Source organism: Prionailurus bengalensis, chromosome C1 (assembly GCF_016509475.1).
Source record: "Prionailurus bengalensis isolate Pbe53 chromosome C1, Fcat_Pben_1.1_paternal_pri, whole genome shotgun sequence".
NCBI classification, from domain to species: domain Eukaryota; kingdom Metazoa; phylum Chordata; class Mammalia; order Carnivora; family Felidae; genus Prionailurus; species Prionailurus bengalensis.
In genome coordinates, this window is record NC_057345.1 from 178,904,181 (window position 1) to 178,928,188 (window position 24,008).

Genomic DNA, 24,008 nt, shown 5'->3' on the forward strand with positions numbered 1-24,008 from the left:
ATGACAAACAGGCTGCAGCTTATGAGCTGCAAGGTGATGTGAAGGACTGAACCCTCCACTCAGCTCTTTCAGAGTTAACACAAAGTGGCGATACAGGGTTGTTTTCAGGTCATAGGTTGAGGTCACCCCTTCCCTTCCCTTCTCTTTATGTGTGTGTGGTCTACAGACGGGAAGGAAGAGGAGTGAACTAAGAAAGCAGCATGAGTTAAAGGGGAAGATCTGGCAAATTCAGAGTGGACCTGTAGTTAAAGTGGCTTTTTTTCTCCCTTTATATTGCAAAAATGTTTTGAATCCTCCACCTTGTCATGTTAAAAATCTCACTGCACCTGATCCTCAGGCCCACAATAGGACTTCTGCAGACTAGGCAAGAAGGAACCCACCATCTACTCAACTTTCGAGGAGCTTTTAGCTCCAGCACATATTTTTGTTGGGGCAAACCCGCATGAGAAACCCTCTGAGAAAGAGGCCACCATGATGCAAAGAATAGAACTTGTGAGGTGTGGGTTACACTTGTAAGCACCCCCTCACCCACAGGGTTTAAAACTCTCACTAACAGAATCGTTCTCCTGGTGGGTGAAAAATGCTCTGTGGGTGGTGGGATTACTAACCACAGAGTTAACGCCAAAACCCTGAACACATTTTTTTCTATCATCAGACAAGATTGCTGATGCCTTCTTTCCCTTACCTCGCTAACACTCATTTTTGAGGAAGGCCCATGGAAGCTCCTGTAAGTTAAAAAACAAAACATAGGAGGTGTGAATTGTTTAGACTATAAGCTTCATGACTTCCTCCAATAGTATCCCTAGTGCTTGAAATGGGATTGGTAACACAGTAAGAACTCATTCAATATGCGTTGACCAAATAATAAGATTGTTATAGAATATTTATAAAAGGCATAGCCCAGTACAAAGTGATGTAGGGAAGTATGAAAAGGAAGAGATGAATTCATTTACTGGTTACCAAATGGCAACAAAAAGAAAACCACACCATAAAATTTCAAGATGACAAATGGTAAGTGGATCAAAGAAAGGTATTTTAAATTGTTTTTTTAAAGTTTAGTCCACCAATATTGCCTTATATCTAGGCTCCTCACAGCATATTAACAAATACATAAAGCCAAAGCTTCTGAAGTTTAGAAGTGGTGATAAATCCACCATAATAGAAAAAGATTTCAATATGTTGATTTCAAAAAAAAAATCAATGAATTTTCTAATAGGTCTCCCCAATTTCCTCTTGACTCAGAACAGTTCATTTAACAGCCAGAGTGAGCTTTTTAAAACAGAGATTAATTCATGTTACACCCCCATTCAAATTTGCCAATGGATTCCCATTTCATTCAGAATAAGACTAAGACTCCTGGTCAAGATCCCCAAACTTCTCTACAAAACAGCCCCAGCACACCTATTTGATCTCATCATCTTTTGGTATTTCATATTTTTAGATGAATCCTGTAAAATTCACAATTTCTCTAATAATTGATGAGTTTTGTACATTTAACAGACATTATTTGGATTTTTTCTGATATTTCATTTTGTGCTTTCAATTTTTTTTTTACAGATTCTAAATATTTATTTTTTTATTCCTTCAATTTCTTCTGCACTCTATTTTCATTTGTTGTCGTGGTACTTTTGAAATTTTACCATGCATGCTTAACATCTGTGTTTAATTTCCATTAGTAGTGTCTGCATGGTGAACTTTTAAATTTGTATAATAACTTAGCTGGGTATAGAATTTTAAGTTGGTGGATATTGTACTTCAGCTCTGTGAAGAAATTATTCTACTCTTCTTTCATTTCTGTTTTAAATTGGGCTTTTAGGTTATCTTTCATTTCTGTGTAGGTAATATATTTGTTCTCTCTTGCTACTTTTGGGAACTTCTCTTTCTGATGTCCTGCATGCTTGGGAATCTGAATTTTAAGAATCCAAGAATGTATTATAGTACCCAGTGTAGTTCCTATTTATAGCGATGTTTTATGGTTAATTTTTTTTTTTTTTTGGATTCTAGAATGTCTTTTAATGTGATAAGCTTGCCTATGCAATTAAAAGCCTGTTATATTTGGGGCAACTAGGTGGCTCAGTAAGTTAAGCATCCAACTTCAGCTCAGGTCATGAACTCACAGTTTGTGGGTTCAAGTCCCACATCGGGCTCTGTGCTGATAGCTCAGAGCCTGGAGCCTGCTTCAGATTCTGTGTCTCCCTCTCTCTCTGTCCCTACCCCAATCATGCTCTATCTCTGTCTCTCAAAAATTAATAAATGTTAAAAAACTTTTTTAAAAAGTCTGTTATATTTTATCTAGTATTTCTATATATTTTTAGTGGGATGTTTTTTTAAGTTCATTTAGAAATTATAAGTCCATACTGAAATTATGAACTATTTCAATATGAACAGTAAAAGCACTACATATGAAAGTACATAAAAAGTACCTCTCAAAAAGGTATAGAGTTAAATTCATTTATAAGAAAAAAAAAGAAAGTTTCAACATAAATAAAGCACTTGAATAAAAAGTTAGAAAAGAATAAAAAAATAAGCTGAAGAAATAAGATGGATACACTACCAGATTGATATGTGGTATATGACCCTACAAGTATGTACAATGATATGCAGCCAGAACTCTTACTCTGTTGGGAGAGTGTAAACCGGTATCACCATTTTGGAAAACAATTCTGGCATTATAGTGCAATTAAAGATGTGTATACTCTGTGATTCAGCAATACCACTACTAGTTATCTATCTTAGAGTTTCATGCACATTTCAAGCACCAAAAAGCACACACAAGAATATTCAGACATTGTTTGAAATAGTGAAGAGTGAACAGTGAATAGAAAAAACCCAAATGCTCATCAATAGTAAAATGGATAAACTGTGATATATTCACACAATGGAATACTACATAGCAATGAAAACGAATAAACTACTGTGACCACATCAACATGGATGGATCTTAGGAACCATGTTAAGTGAAGAAGGAAAATTATGAAGAATAAATACACTTGATCCCATTTATGTAAGGTTCAGTAACTTGCAAACATATATTATGTTGTCTAGGGATGCTGACCTATGTGGTAAAACCATAACAAAAAGGAAGAGACTGACAACTGCAAAATTTAGATTTAGTGGTTACTCTGGATGGAGACAGAGCAAAGTGGAGTTACAGAGGGGGCACAGGAGACTTCCAAGATTCTGGTAACCACCAGGCCTTTTATCCACATATCAATGTATGGACATCTGGAATGACACTCATCAAATATTAATATAGTTAAATGTAGGCAGTGGATTTTGAATTATTTCCTATTTTCTTTGCATTTTTTTCCTGTACTACTTCAATTTTTTATAACAAATATGCACCATTTAAATTTTTTAAAATGTCATTCTGAAGGAGACAGGGAGGAAGGTTGTTATAGCTATGTGTCAGGCACTGTTGTAAGCACCTTGCATTTTTTTTTCATGTTTATTTATTTTTGAGAGGGAGAGAGAGACAGAGTGTGAGCAGGGAGGGGCAGAAAGAGAGGGAGACACAGAATCCGAGGCAGGCTCCAGGCTCTGAGCTGGTAGTACAGAGCTCCATGCGGGGCTCACACTCACAAACTGTGAGATCATGACCTGAGCTGAGGTTGGATGCTCAACTGACTGAGTCACCCAGGTGCCTCAGAAGGTTGTTGTAGATTATTTGTGTCTTCCCAAATTCGTATGTTGAATTCCTAACCCCTAATGTGAGGCTGTTAGGAGGTGGAGCCTTTGGGAGGTGATTAGTTCATAAGGGCAGAGCCCTCATGATAGAATTAGCACCTTTATAAAAGAAAACCTAGGTGTGCCTGGGTGGTTCCGTTGGTTAAGCATCAGCCTCAGCGCTGACAGCAAGGAACCTGCTTGGGGTTCTCTGTCTCCCTCTTTGTGCTTCTCCCCCTACTTGCACTCTCTCTCTCTCTCTCTCTTAAAATAAATGAATAAACATTACAAAAAGCCAGAAAGTTCCCTCCTCACTTGCACCATGTAAGGCCCAGGGAAAAGACAGCAGCCTCTGAACCAGGAAGCTGAATCAGACACCAAATCTGCTGGCCCCTTAAACTTCCTTGCCTCCAGAACTGTGAGAAATAAATGTCCCAGAAAAAGACACAGTGAGGGAGATGAATAAAGAAAAGAGCCCTGCGGGAGACAGCCCAAGAACAAAGATCCAGCAATCAAGCTTCTAGGTATTTACCCAAATGGGTTGAGAACTCATGCCCACACAACAATTTGCACATGAATGTTAATATCAGTTTTATTTGTAATCGCCAAAATTGGATCAACAAACTACAGTATATTCATACAAGGGAATATCGTTCAGCAATAAAAAGAAATGAGCTATCAAACCACAGAAAGACACGGAGGAAACTTAAAAGCACATTACTAAGTGAAAGAAGCCCATCTGAAGAGTCTATATACTGTATGATTCCAACTATATGACATTCTGGAAAATGCATAACTAGAGAAAAATTTAAAAGATCAGTGGTTGAGGCACCTGGGTGGCTCAGTTAGTTGTGTCTGACTCTCAGTTTTGGCTCAGGTCATGATCTCACGATTTCGTGAGTTTGAGCCCTGTGTCGGGCTCTGTACCGACAGTGCAGAGCCTGCTTGGGATTCTCTCTCTCTCCCTCTCTCTCTGCCCCTCCCAGGCTCATGCTGTCTCCGTTTCTCTCAAAATAAATAAATAAATAACTCAAAAAAAAGATCAGTGGTTTCCAGGGGTTTGGGATAAGGGAGGGAAGGATGAACTAATAGAGCAGAGATTTTAGGACAGTAAAACTGTAATGGTGGATACATGACATTATGCATTTGTCAAAACCCATAGAACTGGGCAACATAAAAAGCAAACCCTCATGTAATCTAGGACCGTAAGTTAATAGTAACATATCATAATAGGTTCATCAAATGTACTAAGTGTACTACACCAATCCAAGACGTTATAATAGGGGAAGTGGGGAGAGGCAGGTAGAGAGGGAGTATGTACTTTCTGCTCAACTTTTCTGTAAACCCAAAAAAGTTAAAAAAAAAAAAAAGGCCCAAGAACATGGTGAAGCATTCTTGAAATATCTAAGGCAGGTATTTGTTTTTTAGCAAATCCTGACTTTACCACATTCTTTACAATTTTTGTAATGCTTCTAACACCCCTGGGGTCCGTACCAGTGTGATTCTGCTCACACTACTGAGGAAACTGAAGCCAGAGAGTGTAAACTTCTTGCCCTGGGCCATGCAGCAAGTAAGTCACAGAGTCAGGATGGAACCTGGGGCAGTCCTTGCTCCTGGCCTTGACCTGAAACTGCTTTCCTGCTAAAGGGGCTAAGGTGAGCTGGACATCAGTGTTCAACTGTTTCCCATCTCAGAGGAAATTAAAATATGGAAACTGGAGACCTCAGCTGCTCTGTAAAGAACTAAAATAAATCTGCCTTATACTTGTTTAATTCTCCTGGAACTGTATCATCTGTGCTTTTTTGCTATAATTGTTTAAACGGATTGTATTTGAAATATCAGAGGATGAAAATGTTCAAACCAGATAAGCACAGTGTCAACAGTGTTTTGATAGGAGGTTTTTTTCTCTTTTAATTCTTGGGGAAGCAGGGGATATTGTTTTCTCAAAAAGATTTGTCAAAAACAAAAACAAAAAAGAAACCATAGTGGGAATATGATACATTAGAAAGAAACATTAAATGCAGGTTTAAGTCTACAACCATAGTTGACAATGTTCTTTATTGCTATTTTTTACTGTATTCTGAATTAATGCAAATACCCAATAAGTATCACTTATAAAAGGAAGGAAAGAGCAAGTGTTTTGTCAATTCAAAATATCTTAACCAACCCAACTGTTTTTTGAGTTCCTAGTTTGTAGTAGAATCACAGTGGGTACCAGAGGGAGTAGAGAGGCCAAAAAAGGAGGTCAGGCTTTTACTTCAAAGAGCTTGTGACCTGCTTAGACACATCCAGCATAGAAGAGATGCTGGTTATCTTGCCACCTTTAATCCATGAAGGATGAGAATAAGGGCTAAGGTGGTGAAGATTTCCTTGGTGCACCGGGACATCCATAGGTCCTCCAGGAACCACTGGAAACTGGGCTGCAGTAAGAGGGATGGTTTTGCATTCTTGGCCATGGTATAGTCATGAGCGAAGGCTCCGAGTCTTTCAAGAGTGAGTTTGGTGTGTTTAGGAACAAGGAGAAGATGTATTCTTCTGAGACAGGAATGTTGAGGAGCTTGGAGCAGTTTGTTGGGAAGGGTCTACAGAGAGAAGATGCTGGAAGGCCAGTGACATACGCAGAAGAGTTTGTGCTTGAGTCGAAATGCGAATGGGAGTTATTGCAGGTTCTTGAATTCCCTCAAAATCTTACCTCCACCCTCCAAAAAAGATGGCCTTTAAATTTACTCTTCATTTACACTAAGAAAGTCCTGTTCTTTTTCTACCAACAACAAAAATTCTTTATTGGAAGCCTATTTATTTTGCCAGAATAAAAACTCCCATATTCTTTACAATCCCCAAAAGTAAATAAAGATCATACTCATTTACATGAAAAGATGTGAGAATTCAGAAAGATTAAGTGATTGCCCAAGGTCACATTTTGAGAATTTCAAATTTCAGAATTTCCAAAGACCATGCCTCAACCATTTTATCCATCTATGTCCCTCTAGCAAAGTGACCTGTAGGACCTTTGCTTCTAGACCAGATAAATGTTATTGATACACACACACACACACACACACACACACACTACACATACACATTTTGATTTTAGGCTTTAGGGGTCACTCTGTCACAACTGCTCAACAGTGCCTCTGTAGTGCAAAAGCAGCCATAGTCAATATGTAAATGAATGAGCATGGCAATTTCCACTAAAATATAAAAATTTGAATTTCACAGAATTTCCATGTCACAAACTTATTAATATTTTTAATTCTTTGTCAACCACTTAAAAATGTAACAACCATTCTTAGTCATGGGCTTTCCAAAGAAGCAGTGACCACACTTGACTTGTGGGTAATGGTATGCCCACCTCTGTTTTAGGCTTATTGATTACAGCACTAAGCTAATGAAGCCAAGGTTAAATGTCTTATCTCTGTAAGAGATTGTTTGCTTTATGCTGTGGGAAATCCTGTTTTGTTGGCAACAAGCTATTTTCCTACCTAGGCCGAGTGTCTTGCAAATTTGTAGGGCATTACAAGGGCAAAAATGGCTCAGTGCAATCCAAACAATAGGAAAACCAATATATATGCCCTTCCCACAAGCGTTAATAACTTCCAGCACATTTTTCTTATAGCCTAGATGAAATTTTCTAAAAACGTATTCATCGGAACTTTGGGATTTTAAGAATGCCTCATTGAAAAACGGCACATGCATTTTTCATGTTGTTTAATACATTGTATAGACACTCAGGAAATATTACAGCAGTTCACATTAAGAGTTTGTTATGTGTGTTAGCACCTCTGGGTTTAACTCAGTATTAGCCTGCCTTTAATTCTTTAGGTCCCTGTTTCACTCCCTTCATTCATTCATACCTTTAATCAACAAATAGTACACACCCGCTATATATCCAGTCTTGTGATGGGCACTGGGAATTCAAAGGTGAATACTAAACTCCACAGTTTTGGGGAGAAGACAAACACATATTTGCCTGGGTGAGCCTTTGGAGAGCTAGAGGCTAGAAAGCCAGAGATAGGGGCTAAAGAGTACCAAGGAATGCTTTTGGAGGAGGTGAGATTTGAACCAAATCTGAAAAGATACATACAACCACGATACCTCTGTCTATAAATGAGAACAATACTAACTAAATTGTTACATAAGAGAGAAAGGCAAGGGAGGACTGGTGGAGAGCCATGAACCTATTGTCTTTCAAATCCTTGTTCCGGGGAGTGTCAAATTTGAACATAACTAGTAAATAGTCACATGCGAATCACACACACCCTCCCACTTATAGTGTATTTCAGATTCAGAATTTCATGAAAAACACACATTAGTTAAAATGTAAAATGGTAAGAGAATTCAAATTTTCCCTCTTAAATCTGAATTGAAAATAATATTATAAGGGTACATATATATTTTTTTAGCTGAATTTAAGACACAAAAATCCAAATATTTTTGAAAAAGTAGAATGCATTCTCACCTGGAGGACTTTCCTAATTCTTTTTAGATTGTGTATCAAAAGCAGATTTTTTTCTTTGGAAACACGACCTAACTGTTCATCCAGTTGTATTAACAAGTTTTGAAGAAGAATTGTTGCCATGGTTTCATTGTTGGAAGCCGCCTCCCTAAAAAACAAAAGTGTTATTAGTCAGCAGGAAACAACGTCCAGTAAAATGTCTACTTCTTTACCATACTAGTTTTAAAGAGAGATAAATGTATTCCACAGTGATAAGCATTTAAAAGCTTTTAAAACTTAAATTTTACACATCCAAGTATACTCAATGTCACTAATCATTGGGAGATGCAAATCAAAATGTGAGCTACCATTTCATACCTATTAAATGGATGGCTATTATTGAAAACCCAAAATAACAAGTGTTGGTGGGGATGTGGAGAAACTGGGGCCCTTGCACATTACTGGTGGAAATGGAAAACAGGATGGAGATTTTTCAAAACATAAGCATAAATTACATACAGCAATTCCGCTTCTGGGTAGATACCCAAAAGAATTGAAAGCAGGAATTTGAACGGATATTTGTACATCAGTGTTTGCATCAGCTTTAGCCACAATAGCCAAAAGGTAGAAACAACTCAAATGTTGGTTGACAGATGAATAAGCCAACAAAATGTGGCTTATATATATAATAGAATGTTATTCAGCCTTAAAAAGAGAAGGAAATTCTGATATATGCTACATGAATGAACCTTGAAAAAACATGTGACATGACATACATCAGTCACGAAAGGACAAATATTGTGCAATTACACTTACATAAAGTACCTAGAGTAGTATATTCAGAGAGACAGAAAATAGAATGGTGGTTGACAAGTCTGGGCTACAGAGAATGAAGAGTAGTTATTTAATGAGGACAGAGTTTCAGTTAGGGAAGATGAAAAAGTTCTGGAGATGGATGGTGGTGATAGTTGTACAGCCACATAAGTATACCGAATGCCACTAAATTGTATACCTACAAATGGCTAAAATGGTAAATGTCATGTATATTTTCTCACAATAAAAAAGAGAACTATTCAAAGCAAAAAAAAAAATTAACTGTACAAGGTAAACAGAGCTTTAAAGAATGACTGTAAAACATAATAAAAAATAATTATTTACATGGGGTCTGTGTTGAAAATTGATGTAAACAATAGTTTTATTCCTTGGCTGTTTAATAGTTAGGAATTACTGGGATTGGGCTTACCAAAAAACCCAATGCACTAGAAGCATTAAATTTTCATCTACAACAGATGAAACCAGAAAAGATGATGATTTTCTTCCTCAGAGGAAGCTTTCCAAATCCTTGATGAAAAATATGCATCTACCCAGTCAAAAAAAGATCATAGAATAAATCCACATGGATAGAGCATAAGGCATTTGTATATCAACCTCTAGGGAAAATACAATAATGTTTGGTCCTACCAGTCTTGATTTTCAATCCACTGAGCCAACAGATGTCGAATTTCCATAGGAAAATTGTCATCGTAGAATTGATCTACTTGCTCCAAAAATTTGATTTCTAATTGTTGGACTTGATTCCACTGAGACATGCTATAAATGAAGGTTAAAATTAAAGTTTACAAAAGTTAGTAACTGTGGTACATGTGTTTTTTTCCCCTTAGATTTCAGACAAAGACGATGTTGTCCATTAGTTAAGTAACTGGTGAAAAAATTTTCTTTCATAGTCACCTTATTTAAGAAAACAGTAAAGAGAAAATGCTTTCAATCCAAAGATAAAAGCAATTCTCAGTTCTTTCCCAAGTCATCCCTAATGCACGGAACATGATTCTTTCTCTTTTCCCAAACCATGTCCTGCTTTGCTCTAACAGGAAATCCAGAACTTTCTCCAGCAAGATTTCATTCCCTGTCAACACTCCTCACCTTACCCCCATTCTGTCCTGCAAATCTGTGTTCTCAGCAAGCTCACTTGCTCCCTCTGCACTCTTGACTTTGAGCAGCCTGAGGCAAATAACATACTTAACTGCACTTTCAAAGACCTTCTTAGGGCTTTCTGTATGAGGAGTACCCAATAAAAGCTTCCTGCGTGTGGAACTGCCCAGTCCTTTTTCTTTTATTTCTGATTTGTCTGGCTTCCAGAGTCAGCTTCCTATTCCCAGACTTCTGATCAAATTTGGTCTTAGCTTTTAGGAAGAGCTTCATGTATGCATTTTCATGGGCTCTAATTCTTCCAGTTCAAAATATCTGTGAACCGATGCATATTTATATTTCTCTGTTTGATGATACACTATGAATGGGCAGAGCTTTTAAGGTCTACTTTTAATTCATCTCTGATGTACAACTGACAGTGGTTAAACCCTCAGGTTACTTAAGGAGGAAGAAACCACACTTGAGATGTATGTGGCAGCCCGTCACAAAACAAAAGTATGTTTCCCTATGTTATCCTACGCTGGCCAGTTTAGAAACTTTAGACATTTCCTAACTCAGGGAGATTAATATGACTTCTTCAAGTTATAGTACTTTACTTGTTCCAAAGTCAAAAGTTCTGATTGTTTTATCGGCAATTTTAGATCAAGGGACAAAACTTTTACATGATTAACCACCATAATATTTCGGCCTATCTTGTAGGTAAGTTTTCCTTTTGCTCACAGAAGGTCACAATAATAAATTTCATGTATTTCATACACATATTCCTCAGGTCTCAAATGGAACAATTCAAATTCAGATTCCCTGATCTAAATGTATAGAAGAATGTTTTTCTAAAAGAAACTGGCAAAAGAAATAATGTTTTATTTTCATATCACTTTGTGTCTTGAAGACCTTTACACGCACAATTGTAGGCACATCGTGGGGGCTCAGTAAGTGCTTGTTAAATGCAGAGTGAGTGGCAATCTTGATTTTGTTATGAATAGGGCAGGTGGATAGTAAGTTTGACCCCAACTTTAAAAATGACAAACGTCTGAGGAACAAGTAGGCAAAATGACCCCTGCCTAAGATGCACAGCTCCTAAGGACGGATCTGAGGTTGTCTTTGCAGATGCTGGGCATATATACACACACCACACAAAACTGGGATGTTTGTTCCCATGCCACAGTGCCAATGTCCTGCTACATCCCTGTTTTATTCTAGTTAATGGTGAGAGCACATGAGCTGAAAATGCCATTACAATCTGTTTTCTAACTAAGAATTAACTGGACTGAACTGACCCCAAAGTCAGAAAAATTACTCCTAGGACCGGGGTCCACCTTCCTGAGAGCTGAACTTAAGGGTTCAGCTGAACCTGAAGGGCTGAAGAAGGGAAGGATAAGGTGTGTGGTCCGAGGACCCTCTTCTCTGTTGCAGCCTCTAGAAATGCCTTTACTCATCCTTCCCTCCTTTGCTTTCACTCTCTAAGCGCTAAGTCTCCCATCACAAGAAAACTACAGAACATTTCTTTTGAAAACTGAGCGCCTCTCGATTCTCTTGAATGTCTGGCCCTAGATAAAGGGGCATTTTGTCGCGCTGTCTGGGGGCTAATAGTGCCACGCTGGCTCCGTGACACATAGCTTGCAAAGGAGATGACATGTCCGAAAATACCCCCTCTCATCAAAGCCACAGCCACTGTCCAGCCTAGCTCCAGACTTTTCTCTGAAATCCGTGTACTCAGTCTCATGTCAGACATTATAGCTCAGAGAAGCTGGTTAAGAAAGAGAAGGGGGGGCTCACTTTCAGCACTCCGCGAGGACACACCTCCGCATCAGCCACCACGGTCACTCCCGCCGTGCAGATGTGCGGGCTGAGCTCCCGAGTCTCGCGCACAGACCTGCGCGGGAGCGCATCTTTGCCTCGTGGAGTCGGACGCTGTTCAGAAGAACCCATCCTCACACCAGTTAAAGTGAAGTGAACTGTCACACCACCAAGTGCACAGCCTCGGCGGCATTCTGCATAAGCATTTCCTGACCCGCGCTCCTCCGGAGAGGCAACTCCAAGGTGTGATCTGCCTACTTACCTGGCTCTCTCAGCCCAGGTCCCAGGCGGTGCCAAAGTCCAGAGTCAGAATCGCCCCTCACAGTCCCCGGGACAAAGCCGCTGACGCCATTGTCAGTAGGGGATTTGCATTTCTCCTCCCACTTGAGGCTTTCCTGTGCGTCAGTGGTAGAGTCTCTGGGACTTTACTTGAGTCGGTTCCCACCCACTCTCTATTCTAGAAATGCTAAAGAACAGAAACAATCAGGCTGGAGCCCCTCTGTAGGGCGCCCTCTCTTTATCTCCCCCACCCCCTCCCCGGCCGCCATCATTCCTGCGACTGCAGGTGGTCTGAGGGTGTCGCGACATGAGTGAGTAGGTGGAGTTACGCGCATTCATTTTCCTCAGGGGGTCCCATACATCTGAGACCCCCTGCAGACTTGTCTGGAGCTAAATTCCTGGCTTCCTGGCTTCCTCCTTTGAGGCTCCACACTCACCCTGGTGAGCCAGCCCCTGGGATGGAAGGGGTGCCAGGACTGAAATATCAAACTCCTAGACTTCACAGTGCTCCTCCAATTCCAGCAGGGTCTGCTCACTAGGAAGAAGACAACCTCACCCAAAGGTTTGGGCCAGCTCCTGTGTGGGCCACTCACGCCCACCCTCACTAGTCCAGGATTCTCCTTCCCACTTGCCAGGTAGCCCTGTTCCTGGTCACCGTGGTATGCTTTTCTCCCTTTGTGACATGGGCCTATTCTAGAATCACAGAGCTGGAGGGAGCTTTGGTCTCATCTGATTCTAACACCTCTTTCATATCTGGAGAGACTGAGGCCCAGAGAGGTGACAGGAGCTATTCAACGAGTTAGCTTCTGAGCCTGGATAAGAGGCCAGGGGTTCCATTCCCTCCTTGGTGGTCTTTTTATTTCATCTTCTCCAGGCTAGATGGTTTAACCCTCAGCACACACGAGTTCTATGAACGTTCAGGCAAATAAAGACAGAAATAAAGGAAGATAGACCGAACAAGGCAGAAAGAATGACTCGGTTTGCTTACGCCTGAGCCTACAGCAATACACCAAAGTAAAAGGCCTGCTTCCTCACTCTTGGACCAGCCATCACACATGTGCACTGCCCCGGATGCTCCTCTCCCAGGTGACATTATCAGGTGCTTTAAATTCACTGCCCCTCTCCCTCCCTCATACACAAAAAGTCAGTCAACTCCAAAGTCATACTCTCTACATCACTCTACTCTGATCAGGTAGGCCTGGTCTTGGCTGCTTGCTTCCTGGGCAGTTTCTGGGAGCTTCTACTACTCTGTCTGCACCCGAAGAAAGTGCCTAATTGAGGGTATTCCAATAAGCTAAGGAGCAAAGTCTGGTTTGCTCTGGGGAAGCAGTCACTGCCTTTAGGAAAAAGTCCAAATTCTTGGTACTCGAAGTGCTGTACAGTTTGGTCCCAACCTATCTGGAAACTCCCCTCCCCCTCCTCCTCCCCCTACTCCCTACCCAGAAGCCTGAGATCTGAGGCAGACTAGTCTGTTCTGCTCCCTAGATTAACCTCTCCTATTTCTGTATTGATTCAGTGTTGATTCTCCCTTCAATGGCAGCTTCCTCCCCCAATTTGTGTAAATTTTTAAACATTTAATTTTAATTCCAGTGTAATTAACATACAGTGTTATATTAGTTTCAGGTGTTCCATAAAGCAATTCGGTGAGTCCATATATTACTCAGTGCTCATCAAGGTAAGTGTGCTTCCAACCCCTTTACCTATTCACCCATCCCCCCACCCACCTCCCCTCTGGGAACCATCAACTTATTGTCTATAGTTGAGAGTCTGTTTTTTGGTTTGTCCTTTTTTTTTTTTTTTTTTTTTTAAGATCCTGTCCCTGGTAAAGATTTCACTGTTGACCCCATCTCACAGCAATTTTCCCTTGCTCTGAATTCTCATCACACTTCTCATACAAACTAGCACTTTCCAAGAAAAAAATGAAATGCAAGCCACGTGTTTAAATTTTCTAGTAGCCACATTGAAAAAGGTAAAAGGGACAGGCAAAATTAATTTCAATCATGTAAATAATCCAATAATACAGAATATTAACATTTTTCAATATAAAAATATTAATGAGATACTTTGCATTCCTTATTTCATACTAAATCTCCAAAGTCTGGTGTGCAATTGACATTTTCAGGAAATCTCCATTTGGACAAGGCACACTTCAAGTGCTAGTCTCCATTTGGATAGCCTCATGTGGCTAGCGGCTACCCTATTGGACAGCACAGATCTAGACCACTCATTTAACACTTTTCACTTCCTGCCTTTTACTGTTAGTCATACTGGTTTTGTGTGTCTTTATTCAACTGTTGAGTGCCTGCTATACAAAGCAGACTTTGTTCTCTTCTTCCTTTTAAGGACCTCACTCCAGGACTCCCTCAGCAGCTTTCAAACTGATCTTATGACACATTTATCCTCTTAAAATTGTTGACAGCTCCAAAGAATTTCGGTGTTATTATTATGTATTAAATTCCTACTTACTGTATTAAAATTTAACCTGAGAATAAAATTAAAATGTTTATTCATGGGAAATTATAATCATAAACCCATTATGTGTTAAACTTTTTTTAAATATTTGTTTATTTATTTATTTATTTAGATTGGGGGAAGAGCAGAGAAAGAGGGAGAGAGAGAATCTCAAACAGGCTCTATGCAGTCAGTGCAGAGCCAGATGTGTGTCTCCATCCCATGAACCATGAGACCATGACCTGAGCCGAAAACAAGAGTCATACTCTTAACTGACTGAGCCACCCAGGCCCCTGTGTTAAACGTTTTTAAAATTAAAAACAAGTATATTTCCAATATAAAAAAAATTAGTGAGGGGGCACCTGGCTGGCTCGGTCAGTGGAGCATGCAATTTGTTGATCTCGGGGTTGTGTGTTTGAGCCCCATGTTCGGTGTAGAGATTACTTAAAATTAAATCTTTAAGGGATCCCTGGGTGGTCAGTCATTGAGCATCTGACTTCAACTCAGGTCATGATTTCACAGTTCATGAGTTCGAGCCCTACATCTGGCTTGCTGCTGTCAGCTCAGAGCCTGCTTCAGATCCTCTGTCCCCCTCTGTCAGCCTTTCCCCCGCTTGTTCTGTCTGTCTCTCTCAAAATAAAATAAACATTTAAAAATATTAAAAAAAAATAAAATCTTTAAAAAAATTAGTGAGAATGAGTGGCATTGATTTACATTTTGAAAATCTGTAATGTATGGCTTGAGAAAAGACGGCTGGATTCTTATATCTGCTTTTGCATTTTATCTTTTGCAAGATATTGTTTTGGTTGATGTATCTGAAGAAAAACTGGACTCGCACAGTTACGTAATTGGAAAAGGAAGAGCATTTTAATAGCCTTTTCAGATAAGCCTTCTTTGATGCCACAAAACTCAACAAGTGGTAATTTTTTAAGGATTGGTTGCACTGTGGGATGTGAAACTCTATCAACCAGCTTTACATATACTGTTACGTGAAAATCTGTTAATATATCTTCTAGTTCAAATAGAACTTTACTCACACATGATTTTGTAATATCACACATTAGTTATTTGGAAAACATGAGTCCACTAAATTACACATCCTGTAAATGCTGACACAATTTATCATACAAATCAAAATCATATTAGCTAATACCACCACTGATCTCATTAGAAAAGTATTATTTGGGGCGCCTGGGTGGCTCAGTCGGTTAAGCGGCCGACTTCAGCTCAGGTCATGATCTCGCGGTCCGTGAGTTCAAGCCCCGCGTCGGGCTCTGTGCTGACAGCTCAGAGCCTGGAGCCTGTTTCAGATTCTGTGTCTCCCTCTCTCTGACCCTCCCCCGTTCATGCTCTGTCTCTCTCTGTCTCAAAAATAAATAAACGTTAAAAAAAAAAATTTAAAAAAAAAAAAGAAAAGTATTATTTATTTTTGAGGGAGAGAGAGAAAGCACGCGCCTGTGCATGCACAAGTAGGGGAAGGGCAGAGAGAGAGAGAGAGGGAGACACAGAATCCAAAGCAGGTTACAGGCTCCGAACCCATAAACTGTGGGATCGTGACCTGAGCTAAGTCGGGTGCTCAACCGACTGAGCCACCCAGGTGCCCCTGGAAAGGTATTTTTAAGTATTTGGAAGTTGTAAGGTTCATAGCAAGGATACAAGTTTTCCAAATTCTAGTTTTTGCTTGAGAACTCTAATTTTATTATTGGAAACAGACATTGCCAATTGTTTTCCCTGAAATGACGGTCACACTTTGTTCATTTTCAGGATAATGTCTTCCAAATACCCTAGTTTGAACAACCACTTGTCAAGTCATTCTTCCAAGTAGAAATGATGTTCTATGACAATCATACAAGTGCTTTTCCTTGAGACGATCATCATGCCTTAACATGTGTACTTCTCATTCTATGACAGAATATTAAGGAGACATTAATTTAAAATTTAATAAAATTAATTTTCCCACTTCACTGAGAACATTATTAAGTCAAACTGGTATTTAAACATTTTTAAGTGTTTGGTGCTAAAGAGTACAATGACTTCTAGAATAATACGGCATCACTGCCTTGGTTCATGCTAAGGCACTGGCCTTACCCACCATTGCTTTGATACCATTAGTGCCAATGTCAACAGAGTGAAAAAGTAAAACATTATTGTTATAAAAAGTTTTATTTTCAGATTTCTTTTAAAAAAAAAAGTCTTGGGGCGCCTGGGTGGCACAGTCGGTTGAGCGTCCGACTTCAGCCAGGTCACGATCTCGCGGTCCATGAGTTCGAGCCCCGCGTCAGGCTCTGGGCTGATGGCTCAGAGCCTGGAGCCAGTTTCCGATTCTGTGTCTCCCTCTCTCTCTGCCCCTCCCCCGTTCATGCTCTGTCTCTCTCTGTCTCAAAAATAAATAAAACGTTAAAAAAAAAAAAAGTCTTAGGACCTACGCCTGGGAGTCCACAAGACAACATTTTTGAAACCTCTCCTCTGCCCACCGTATCCTATCTACCACAGTCAGTTTACCCAGTAGTATATTATGAGGGAATCTGCCCAAATGAACGCTTTATTTCTTGGTTAAAGCATCTGCCTTAAACCTCTGTCTGCCTTCCTGTTTCATGAACTGAGCCAGGCTTCTGAGAACAGATTCTTGATGTCTACTTCTTTCTTAGAATCAAGTCTAAATAGCCACGTCACAGTATTTTGGCCCTACATCTACCCTGGCTTCATCATTCCCAGAGAGCCGGGGAAGAGAAAGAAAACCAAACAAAAGCACCCTAAAGTGAAATCCCTAGTTTACCAAACTCAAAGGCCACCACAGATTCCACTCCCCCATATAATTGATGCCTCAATTGTCCTACTTAGAAGCCCCACTTCTAATTATTTTCTTGCCCCATCTTAACAGGGAGATATCAGATTATACACTTGCAGAAAAATAGATTCTAGTTCTGATTGTGCCACTTCCGAGCTGTACAAAGTCAGATCAGCTACCTAATGTCTCTGAGCCCCAAACTCTCTGTAAAAATGGGGATATGACATCCCACATGGAATTGCTGGGAAGATTCAAAGATCTAATAGAAGGAATGAGATGAGAGAAAACACTCAACAATAGCTACTATTAATAGAATAATAATAACCAAGTCGTGAGGAACTTCGAAAGTTATTAGGTTAAGCCTCCTCCTTCCCTTCTCTCCTACTGTATAGATGGGGTTTCAAATGGAGATGAAGAGAGATCAGGTGAGGTGGGCAGGTTCATATGCATGTATCAGAGTCAGAGAGAATTCAGCCAGTTCTTCTTGACTACTTTTTCTACCATGTCTAAGTAGAGCTGCTTGTTTAGGAGTTAGCAAGAGAAGAGAAGGGGATATCACTGTCCCTGCTGCAAGTTATAACCCAGATCCACCTTCTCCCAATTTTTGTACAAAGAATAAAACATTTGTTGGTTTTCATTTTTGTGGAAGCACCTTCCCTGGCCTGCCCAAGCTTCTCTAACGTGTCCTAGGAAAACCAGTGTGAGTTAGAGTTTGATGTTGGAGAGAGGGCACATGGGCATACAGAAGGACATACTGAGTCTTCAAATGGGTGGCACAGCAAAGATAACCAGGACAAGGCAGTCTGGTGTGTATCTTACCAGCTCGTCTGTATGCAGTTTCCTCAAGCTCCATCAGAATAGGGACAACATACAAAAGACTTTAAATACCTATCTTCTTAGTTTGCTCAAGTCCAGTTTCCAATGACTGTGCTCCCTCTACTGCCATCTCAGGAGCATTACAATTTATAAAGGACAACATTCTTTCCAATAATAATAGGACTTTTTCAGCTATAACTCCATGCAAGACAAAGTGCTGAGATTTACATGCATAATTTACCCAATTGTCAAATGCCCCAAAGTATTAAGAATCATTCTTATTTCCAATTGACAAAGAAATTAAGCTTAATGAGGCTTAAGGACCTGGTCAACGGTAATCAGATGGTAAGGTGCAGGTTCTGGAGTCAAACTTAGGGCTCTCTGGCTCCAGAAACATTTGTGACCATTTGTCTTTGCTAAAAATCTTATCTGCTCATACAAGAAAAGTAATAAATTTCTCAGAAACCTATTGAGGAAGTTAGTTGAAGGATCTAAACACAAGTTCCAAAATAAAGAGGCTCATTGTAAAGGCTATTAATTAAAGATGAGGCATATTCTCTGATTTTCCAGCTTTCCCTGGGAACATATGGACAGTTAGCCATGCATTTAAAAGTCCTGGGTGTGTCAGGATGGTGGCCACATTGCCAACAGAGTTCCAAATCGTTTAGCAAATTATGTGGCTCTATAACATCTTGTTTCTATTGTACATAAGGTGACTGTTTCTGCTGAGTCACAAATTAGAAAATGAGGTCCAACAGAAGGCTAGGATAATTGAAGTATAGACTCTTCCAAAAAAAAAATTCCATGTTTCTGGTCAGTTAAATAACCCTTAACTGCCCTATTCCATTTAATGTATTTTTCATGTGTTGGTCTCTCTCAGAGTTGAATATTTAGAGCATCAGACCTAAATGTAATTTTTCTTTGTATTACAGTGCCTGGCATAGAGCAGCTATTTAAGAAATATTTACTGAACTGACAGAGGGCTGAAGGAGTGCCCCTTTACCTTCGTCGGTCCTGAGGAGGGCTTTTTCAGAAGACTTGCCTTGTCCAGGCACTTCATTCTCACTAAGGTTGTCACTACCCTTGATAGTTATAATAATATCTCACATCTATAGGTTTATAAATGGTTATATAAAGTTTATATGATGATTTGATGTACATCAATTCTGTCTAAACACCAAGTTGAAGAGGGTAGAGGAGGTTATCTTTCCATCTCTCTCTCAAATATTTTAGGGAGAGGACTATCTTTGCTTAGGAAAAGAATTTGGTTAAGCTGCTTGAGATAGTAAGAAAAAGTGAAAAAGACAGCTAAATATGTTCTATTTAAAGACAAATAGAAACTGGGAATGTGGAGCAGATAGCAGAGAAAAGAAGAAAGGAAGGAAAAGAAAAAGATACAAAGGGAGCTAAAGAGGAGGAGAGAGTGGGAGAGAGAAGAAAACATGGCACAAAACTTGCAAAGAATGAAGGGGCTCAGTATAAAATTTCTGCTGGTGGAATCTAATGACATGTCTAATGATTTATATCAAATTACGTTCTGTCTTTGTTGCATACCTCCTCCTCCCTCCTCAGTCTTCAAGAATGACTGGTATGGTTTTTACTGTGGTCATATTGAAGGAAATGAAAGAAAGCAAGGAGTATTAAAAAGAGGTGTGGTATATCTTTCCATTTACATAAGTCTTATTTGGTTTCTTTCATTAATGTTTTGTATAAAAATCCTAAACAGTTTTTGTTAGATTTATATCCAATTACTTTTTATGGCTTTTAAAATTTCAAATTCCAGTTGTTCATTGCAAGTAATTTTTGTATACTGACAGTGTATCCTGTGACCTTGCTAAACTCCTCTATTAGTTACAGAATGTTTTTGTAGATTCTTTGGAATTGTCAGCATACACAATCACATTATCTGTGAATAAAGACTGTTTTTTTTCCCCTTTGTAATCTGTATGTCCTTTATTTCTTTTTCTTGTCTTATTACCTTATCTAGTTCTTCCAGTGCACTGTCAAATAGGAGTGATGAGAGAAGACATCTTTGACTTGTTCTTGATCTTTGGAGGAAGGCATTCAGTCTCTTACCATTAGGTATGTTAACTGTAAGTTTTTCAAATATACCCTTTAATAAATTAAGGGTATAAGGTTAAGGAATTCACTTCTATTCCTTGTTTTTGTTTTTGTTTTTTTCTTTTGATAATTTTTATCATGAATGAATGTGGAAATAGAGGGAATTTTTTGCATCTGTTGATATGGCCATATTTTTTTTTCTTGTTTAGTCTGGTAATCTGATGTATTACATTCGTTTTCAAATGTTAAACTAGTCTCAGATTCTTGGAATAAACCCCATTTTGTTGTGATGTATATTCCTTTGTATATATTGCCAGATTTAATTTGCTATTATTTTACATGGATTTTCAGCTCTATTTTTATGAGATATTAGTCCATAACTTTCTTTTCTTATAATGTCTGTGTTTTATTTCGTTATTAAAGTAATACTGGTCTCAGAATAGGTTAAGAAGTGTTTCCTCCTCTTCAATTTTCTAGAAGAGATTATGTAGAGTTTGTATTATTTCTTCCTTAAATTTGAACCATAGATCATGACCTGAGCTGAAGTTGGATACTTAACCAACTGAACCACCCAGATGTCCCCTATTTCTTACTAAAATTTGAAAGAATTCACCAATAAAACTATGTCTCCCTGGAGTTTTCTTAGTGGAAAATTTTTACTCCACAAGTTCAATTTCTTTTTTTCTTATTGAGGTATAGCTGGCATATAGCATTATATTAGTTTCAGGTGTACAACATAATGATTTGATATTTGTATATATTGCTAAATGATCATCACAATAAGTTTGGTTAACATTCATCCCCATGAATAGTTACAATTTTTTTTTCTTGCAATGAGGACTTTTAGGATCTACTCTCTCAATTTCTGTATTAGACATAAAACTGTTCTGGATACCTAGTTTGTATCATTCAAAGAATTTGTTCATCTGTTATATTTGTAGGCATAAAGTTGTTAAAAATATTCTCTTCTTATTATTTTAATTATGATCTATAGTAATGTCACCTCTCTCAATCCTGATATTGGTAATTTGTATCTTTTCTTTTTTCCAGGACAATCTGACTAGAAGCTTATCAATTTTATTGATCTGAAAAAACAAGCTTTAGGTTTCATTGATTCTCTATATTGCTTTTCTGCTTTCTGCTTCATTGATTTCTGCTCTTGCCTTTATTATTTCCTTCTGCTAACTTTGGTTTCAATTTGCTTTTCTTTTTCGTGTGTCTTAAGGTAGAAGCTTAAGTCATTGATTTTTCTAAGATAAACATATATGTTTCCCCTTTCCCATTGCTTTAGCTGTATCCCACAAACTTTGATATATTATAGTTTAATTCTCAGTCATTTTGTTCAAAATACTTTCTAATTTCCCTGTGATTTCTTCTATGATGTATGCATTTGTTTTGTTTTGCTTTAGATCTGTGTCATTTAGTTTCCAAATATTTGGAGACTTTTCTAGATATCTTTTTATTACTTATTTTAACTTAATTCCATTGTGGTTAGAGAATTTTTTTAATTTGAGTTATTTTAAATTTATTGATTCTTTTTTTAGTGACATAATATGGCCTATCTTGGTCAATGTTTAGGGTTCACTTAAAAGAATGTGTTCTCTGTAGCTGTTGGAGGAGTGTTCTGTCAATATCAATTAGGTAAAGTTGGTTGACAGTGGTATTCAACTCTTGTATTTCACTCCAGATTTTCAGCCTATTTCTTCAGTTATTATTATCAGAGGAGTGTCGAAATCTTCAGCCATAATTCTGCATTTTCCTCCAGTTCTGTCACATTTTGTTTCATGTATTCTGAGGCTTCATGTTTAGGTACATAAACATTTAGGATTCTCTTGCCCAATTGATGATTTTTCCCTTCATGATTATGAAATGACCCTTTTTATCTGGGATAAATATTTTTTGCTCTGAAGTCGACTTCATTTTATATTTATATGTCCACTTCAGCTTTCTTTGATTCATGTCAGAATGGTATATTCATTTCCAGATATTTTAACGTATTTATTTTATATTCGAAGTGGGCTTCCCATTGGTAGCGAATAATTGGTCTTGCTTTTTTACTCATTTTGACAATTTCCCTGCTCTGCCTGTTGACAGCATGTACTAAGCGCTGTGTGAGCTAAGTTGTTCCCCCCACTCCTCTCGAGTGGTTTTATTCCCCTAACTGTGGGTAGTTCCCTCACACACATGCACTGATCAGTAACTGAAGAATCAAGGGGAGTGTTCAGCAGTCTCCTATCTGGTGCTCTGCCCTGTGAATTTTGGCCATCTTGGTCTCCCCAAATTCTCAACTCTGTCTTCTCATCTTGGGAGACTTCCAGGGTCTGTTTGAGTTCCCGCTTTCTGTGTTGCGTCCTGGAAATGTTCTCCAGAAAATAAGATGGAGCAGAAAGATGTCTCATTTCTTCGCTTCTTCCAGGGATCATTCTCTTGCACTGCTTCTGTTTGCCAATGCCTGAAAACCCATTGTTTCGTATGTGTATTTTTTCTTTTTCTGTTAAGGGAGGAGGATAAACCGACCCCTGGAAGGGCTGCCAGATTTAATAAAACAAGACTCTCAGTTAAATCTGAATGTCAAATCAACAGCAAGTACTTGTTTAGTATATGTATGACCCATAGTTATAGTATAAGTATGCCTGAAATTCAAATTTAATGGGTCTTCTTGGATTTTATCTGGCAACCCTAATCCCTGTTCAATCCATCATGTTCAAAGCAGAAGTCCCCAGATGCTCTTTTAAGTGCCAGAGCTATATACTTGTTTGGAAATCCATTCAATTCAGTATGAAATATTTACTGAACTGCTATGGTGTGCTTATCACAATGAGAATGATTCTAGGTCAGAATCTTCTTGAAGATACATCACATTGGCAGAGAAGACAAAATAAGCATATGAAACTATAAGTGCTCAGTTGACCTCAATACTAAGCACAAATGTCACAGGAATTCAGAAAAGTTAAAGGCTAAAATGAACCGAAGAAGTCCAAAAATACGGAGATGTGGTTAACAGAAAGAGTGAAGAATTAAAGAATTGTATTCGGTCAGGGGAAAGGGCAAGGATGTTCTACCTGCCTAAAGAAGGTAAGACTGGCAGCCTTCCAGAGAGTGAGGAAAATAACCTGAACAAAAGATGCTTTGGGCAAGTCATGATAAACAAGGTTAGTTGGTACCAGGACATTTAGGAACAGTTGTTCGGTTTGTTCATTGCACAAGGGAGCCCGGTTGGGAAGATGAGTGAGGACTGAAGTCTGAACTGCTCCAGTTCCCAGGACATGAGCCTCTATGCAGGGCCTCATCCAATGAGAGAAAGGGATGCTTTTTTCTAATGCTAAGCTGCTTTGTGGGACATTTAAGGTCCTAGGTGGGAACTTCAGTATCTCCCTTCTGAGTAGTCACAGTACGTCTATACCTGTGACCCAGATTCTCCCATGTTGGAATCACTGTGAGGAAAAGTGGGTGGAGATGTTACAAGGTGCAGCATCTCTGAGCTACAAACATTGTTCTACTGGGCTACTGTGGAATAAAAAGAGTGGGAAGGGACAAAATAAAATTTAATTTCATAGTTTGAAGGAGCAAAGTAGGTAAGCAAGATTGGAGCTGATAGGGTTTTGGATAGAACCCCTCTGAAGTGCAACATCAGCGCTGTGTAGTCTGTCTACTAGCAGAAGATTATCCAATGAAGAATGGCCCTAAATCCAGTGTTGTAAATTCAAAGGCCTCCTGGAACAGGTAGTTAATGGACTTGTGGAGAACCTTTCTAACAGGCACCTGAAAATCTTTTTTCTCTGGAACATC

The 24,008-nt window shown here is 38.9% G+C and overlaps 1 protein-coding gene and 1 long non-coding RNA gene across 9 annotated transcripts in view; one reads left to right on the forward strand and one right to left on the reverse strand.

The window, feature by feature from the left end:
* The window catches only part of STAT4 (signal transducer and activator of transcription 4), a 114,927-nt gene that overhangs the window by 79,101 nt on the left and 11,818 nt on the right, over positions 1-24,008 (reverse strand). For 6 of the 8 annotated variants that reach the window (XM_043577340.1, XM_043577341.1, XM_043577339.1 and 3 more), the window contains 2 exons: positions 9,563-9,691; positions 8,126-8,270 (listed from right to left, as the gene is read on the reverse strand). In XM_043577340.1, the coding sequence (XP_043433275.1) occupies positions 8,126-8,270; positions 9,563-9,690 (273 nt within the window). In that variant the 5' untranslated portion in view covers position 9,691. Of the gene's footprint in view, positions 1-8,125; positions 8,271-9,562; positions 9,692-12,086; positions 12,291-12,540; positions 12,748-24,008 lie in introns of those variants that run through there. The other 2 variants (XM_043577336.1, XM_043577338.1) reach the window with 2 other exon arrangements.
* Positions 13,715-20,393, forward strand: LOC122481581. The gene is made up of 3 exons (XR_006296891.1): positions 13,715-13,778; positions 19,091-19,228; positions 20,146-20,393. It is a non-coding gene; the product is annotated as an uncharacterized LOC122481581 (long non-coding RNA).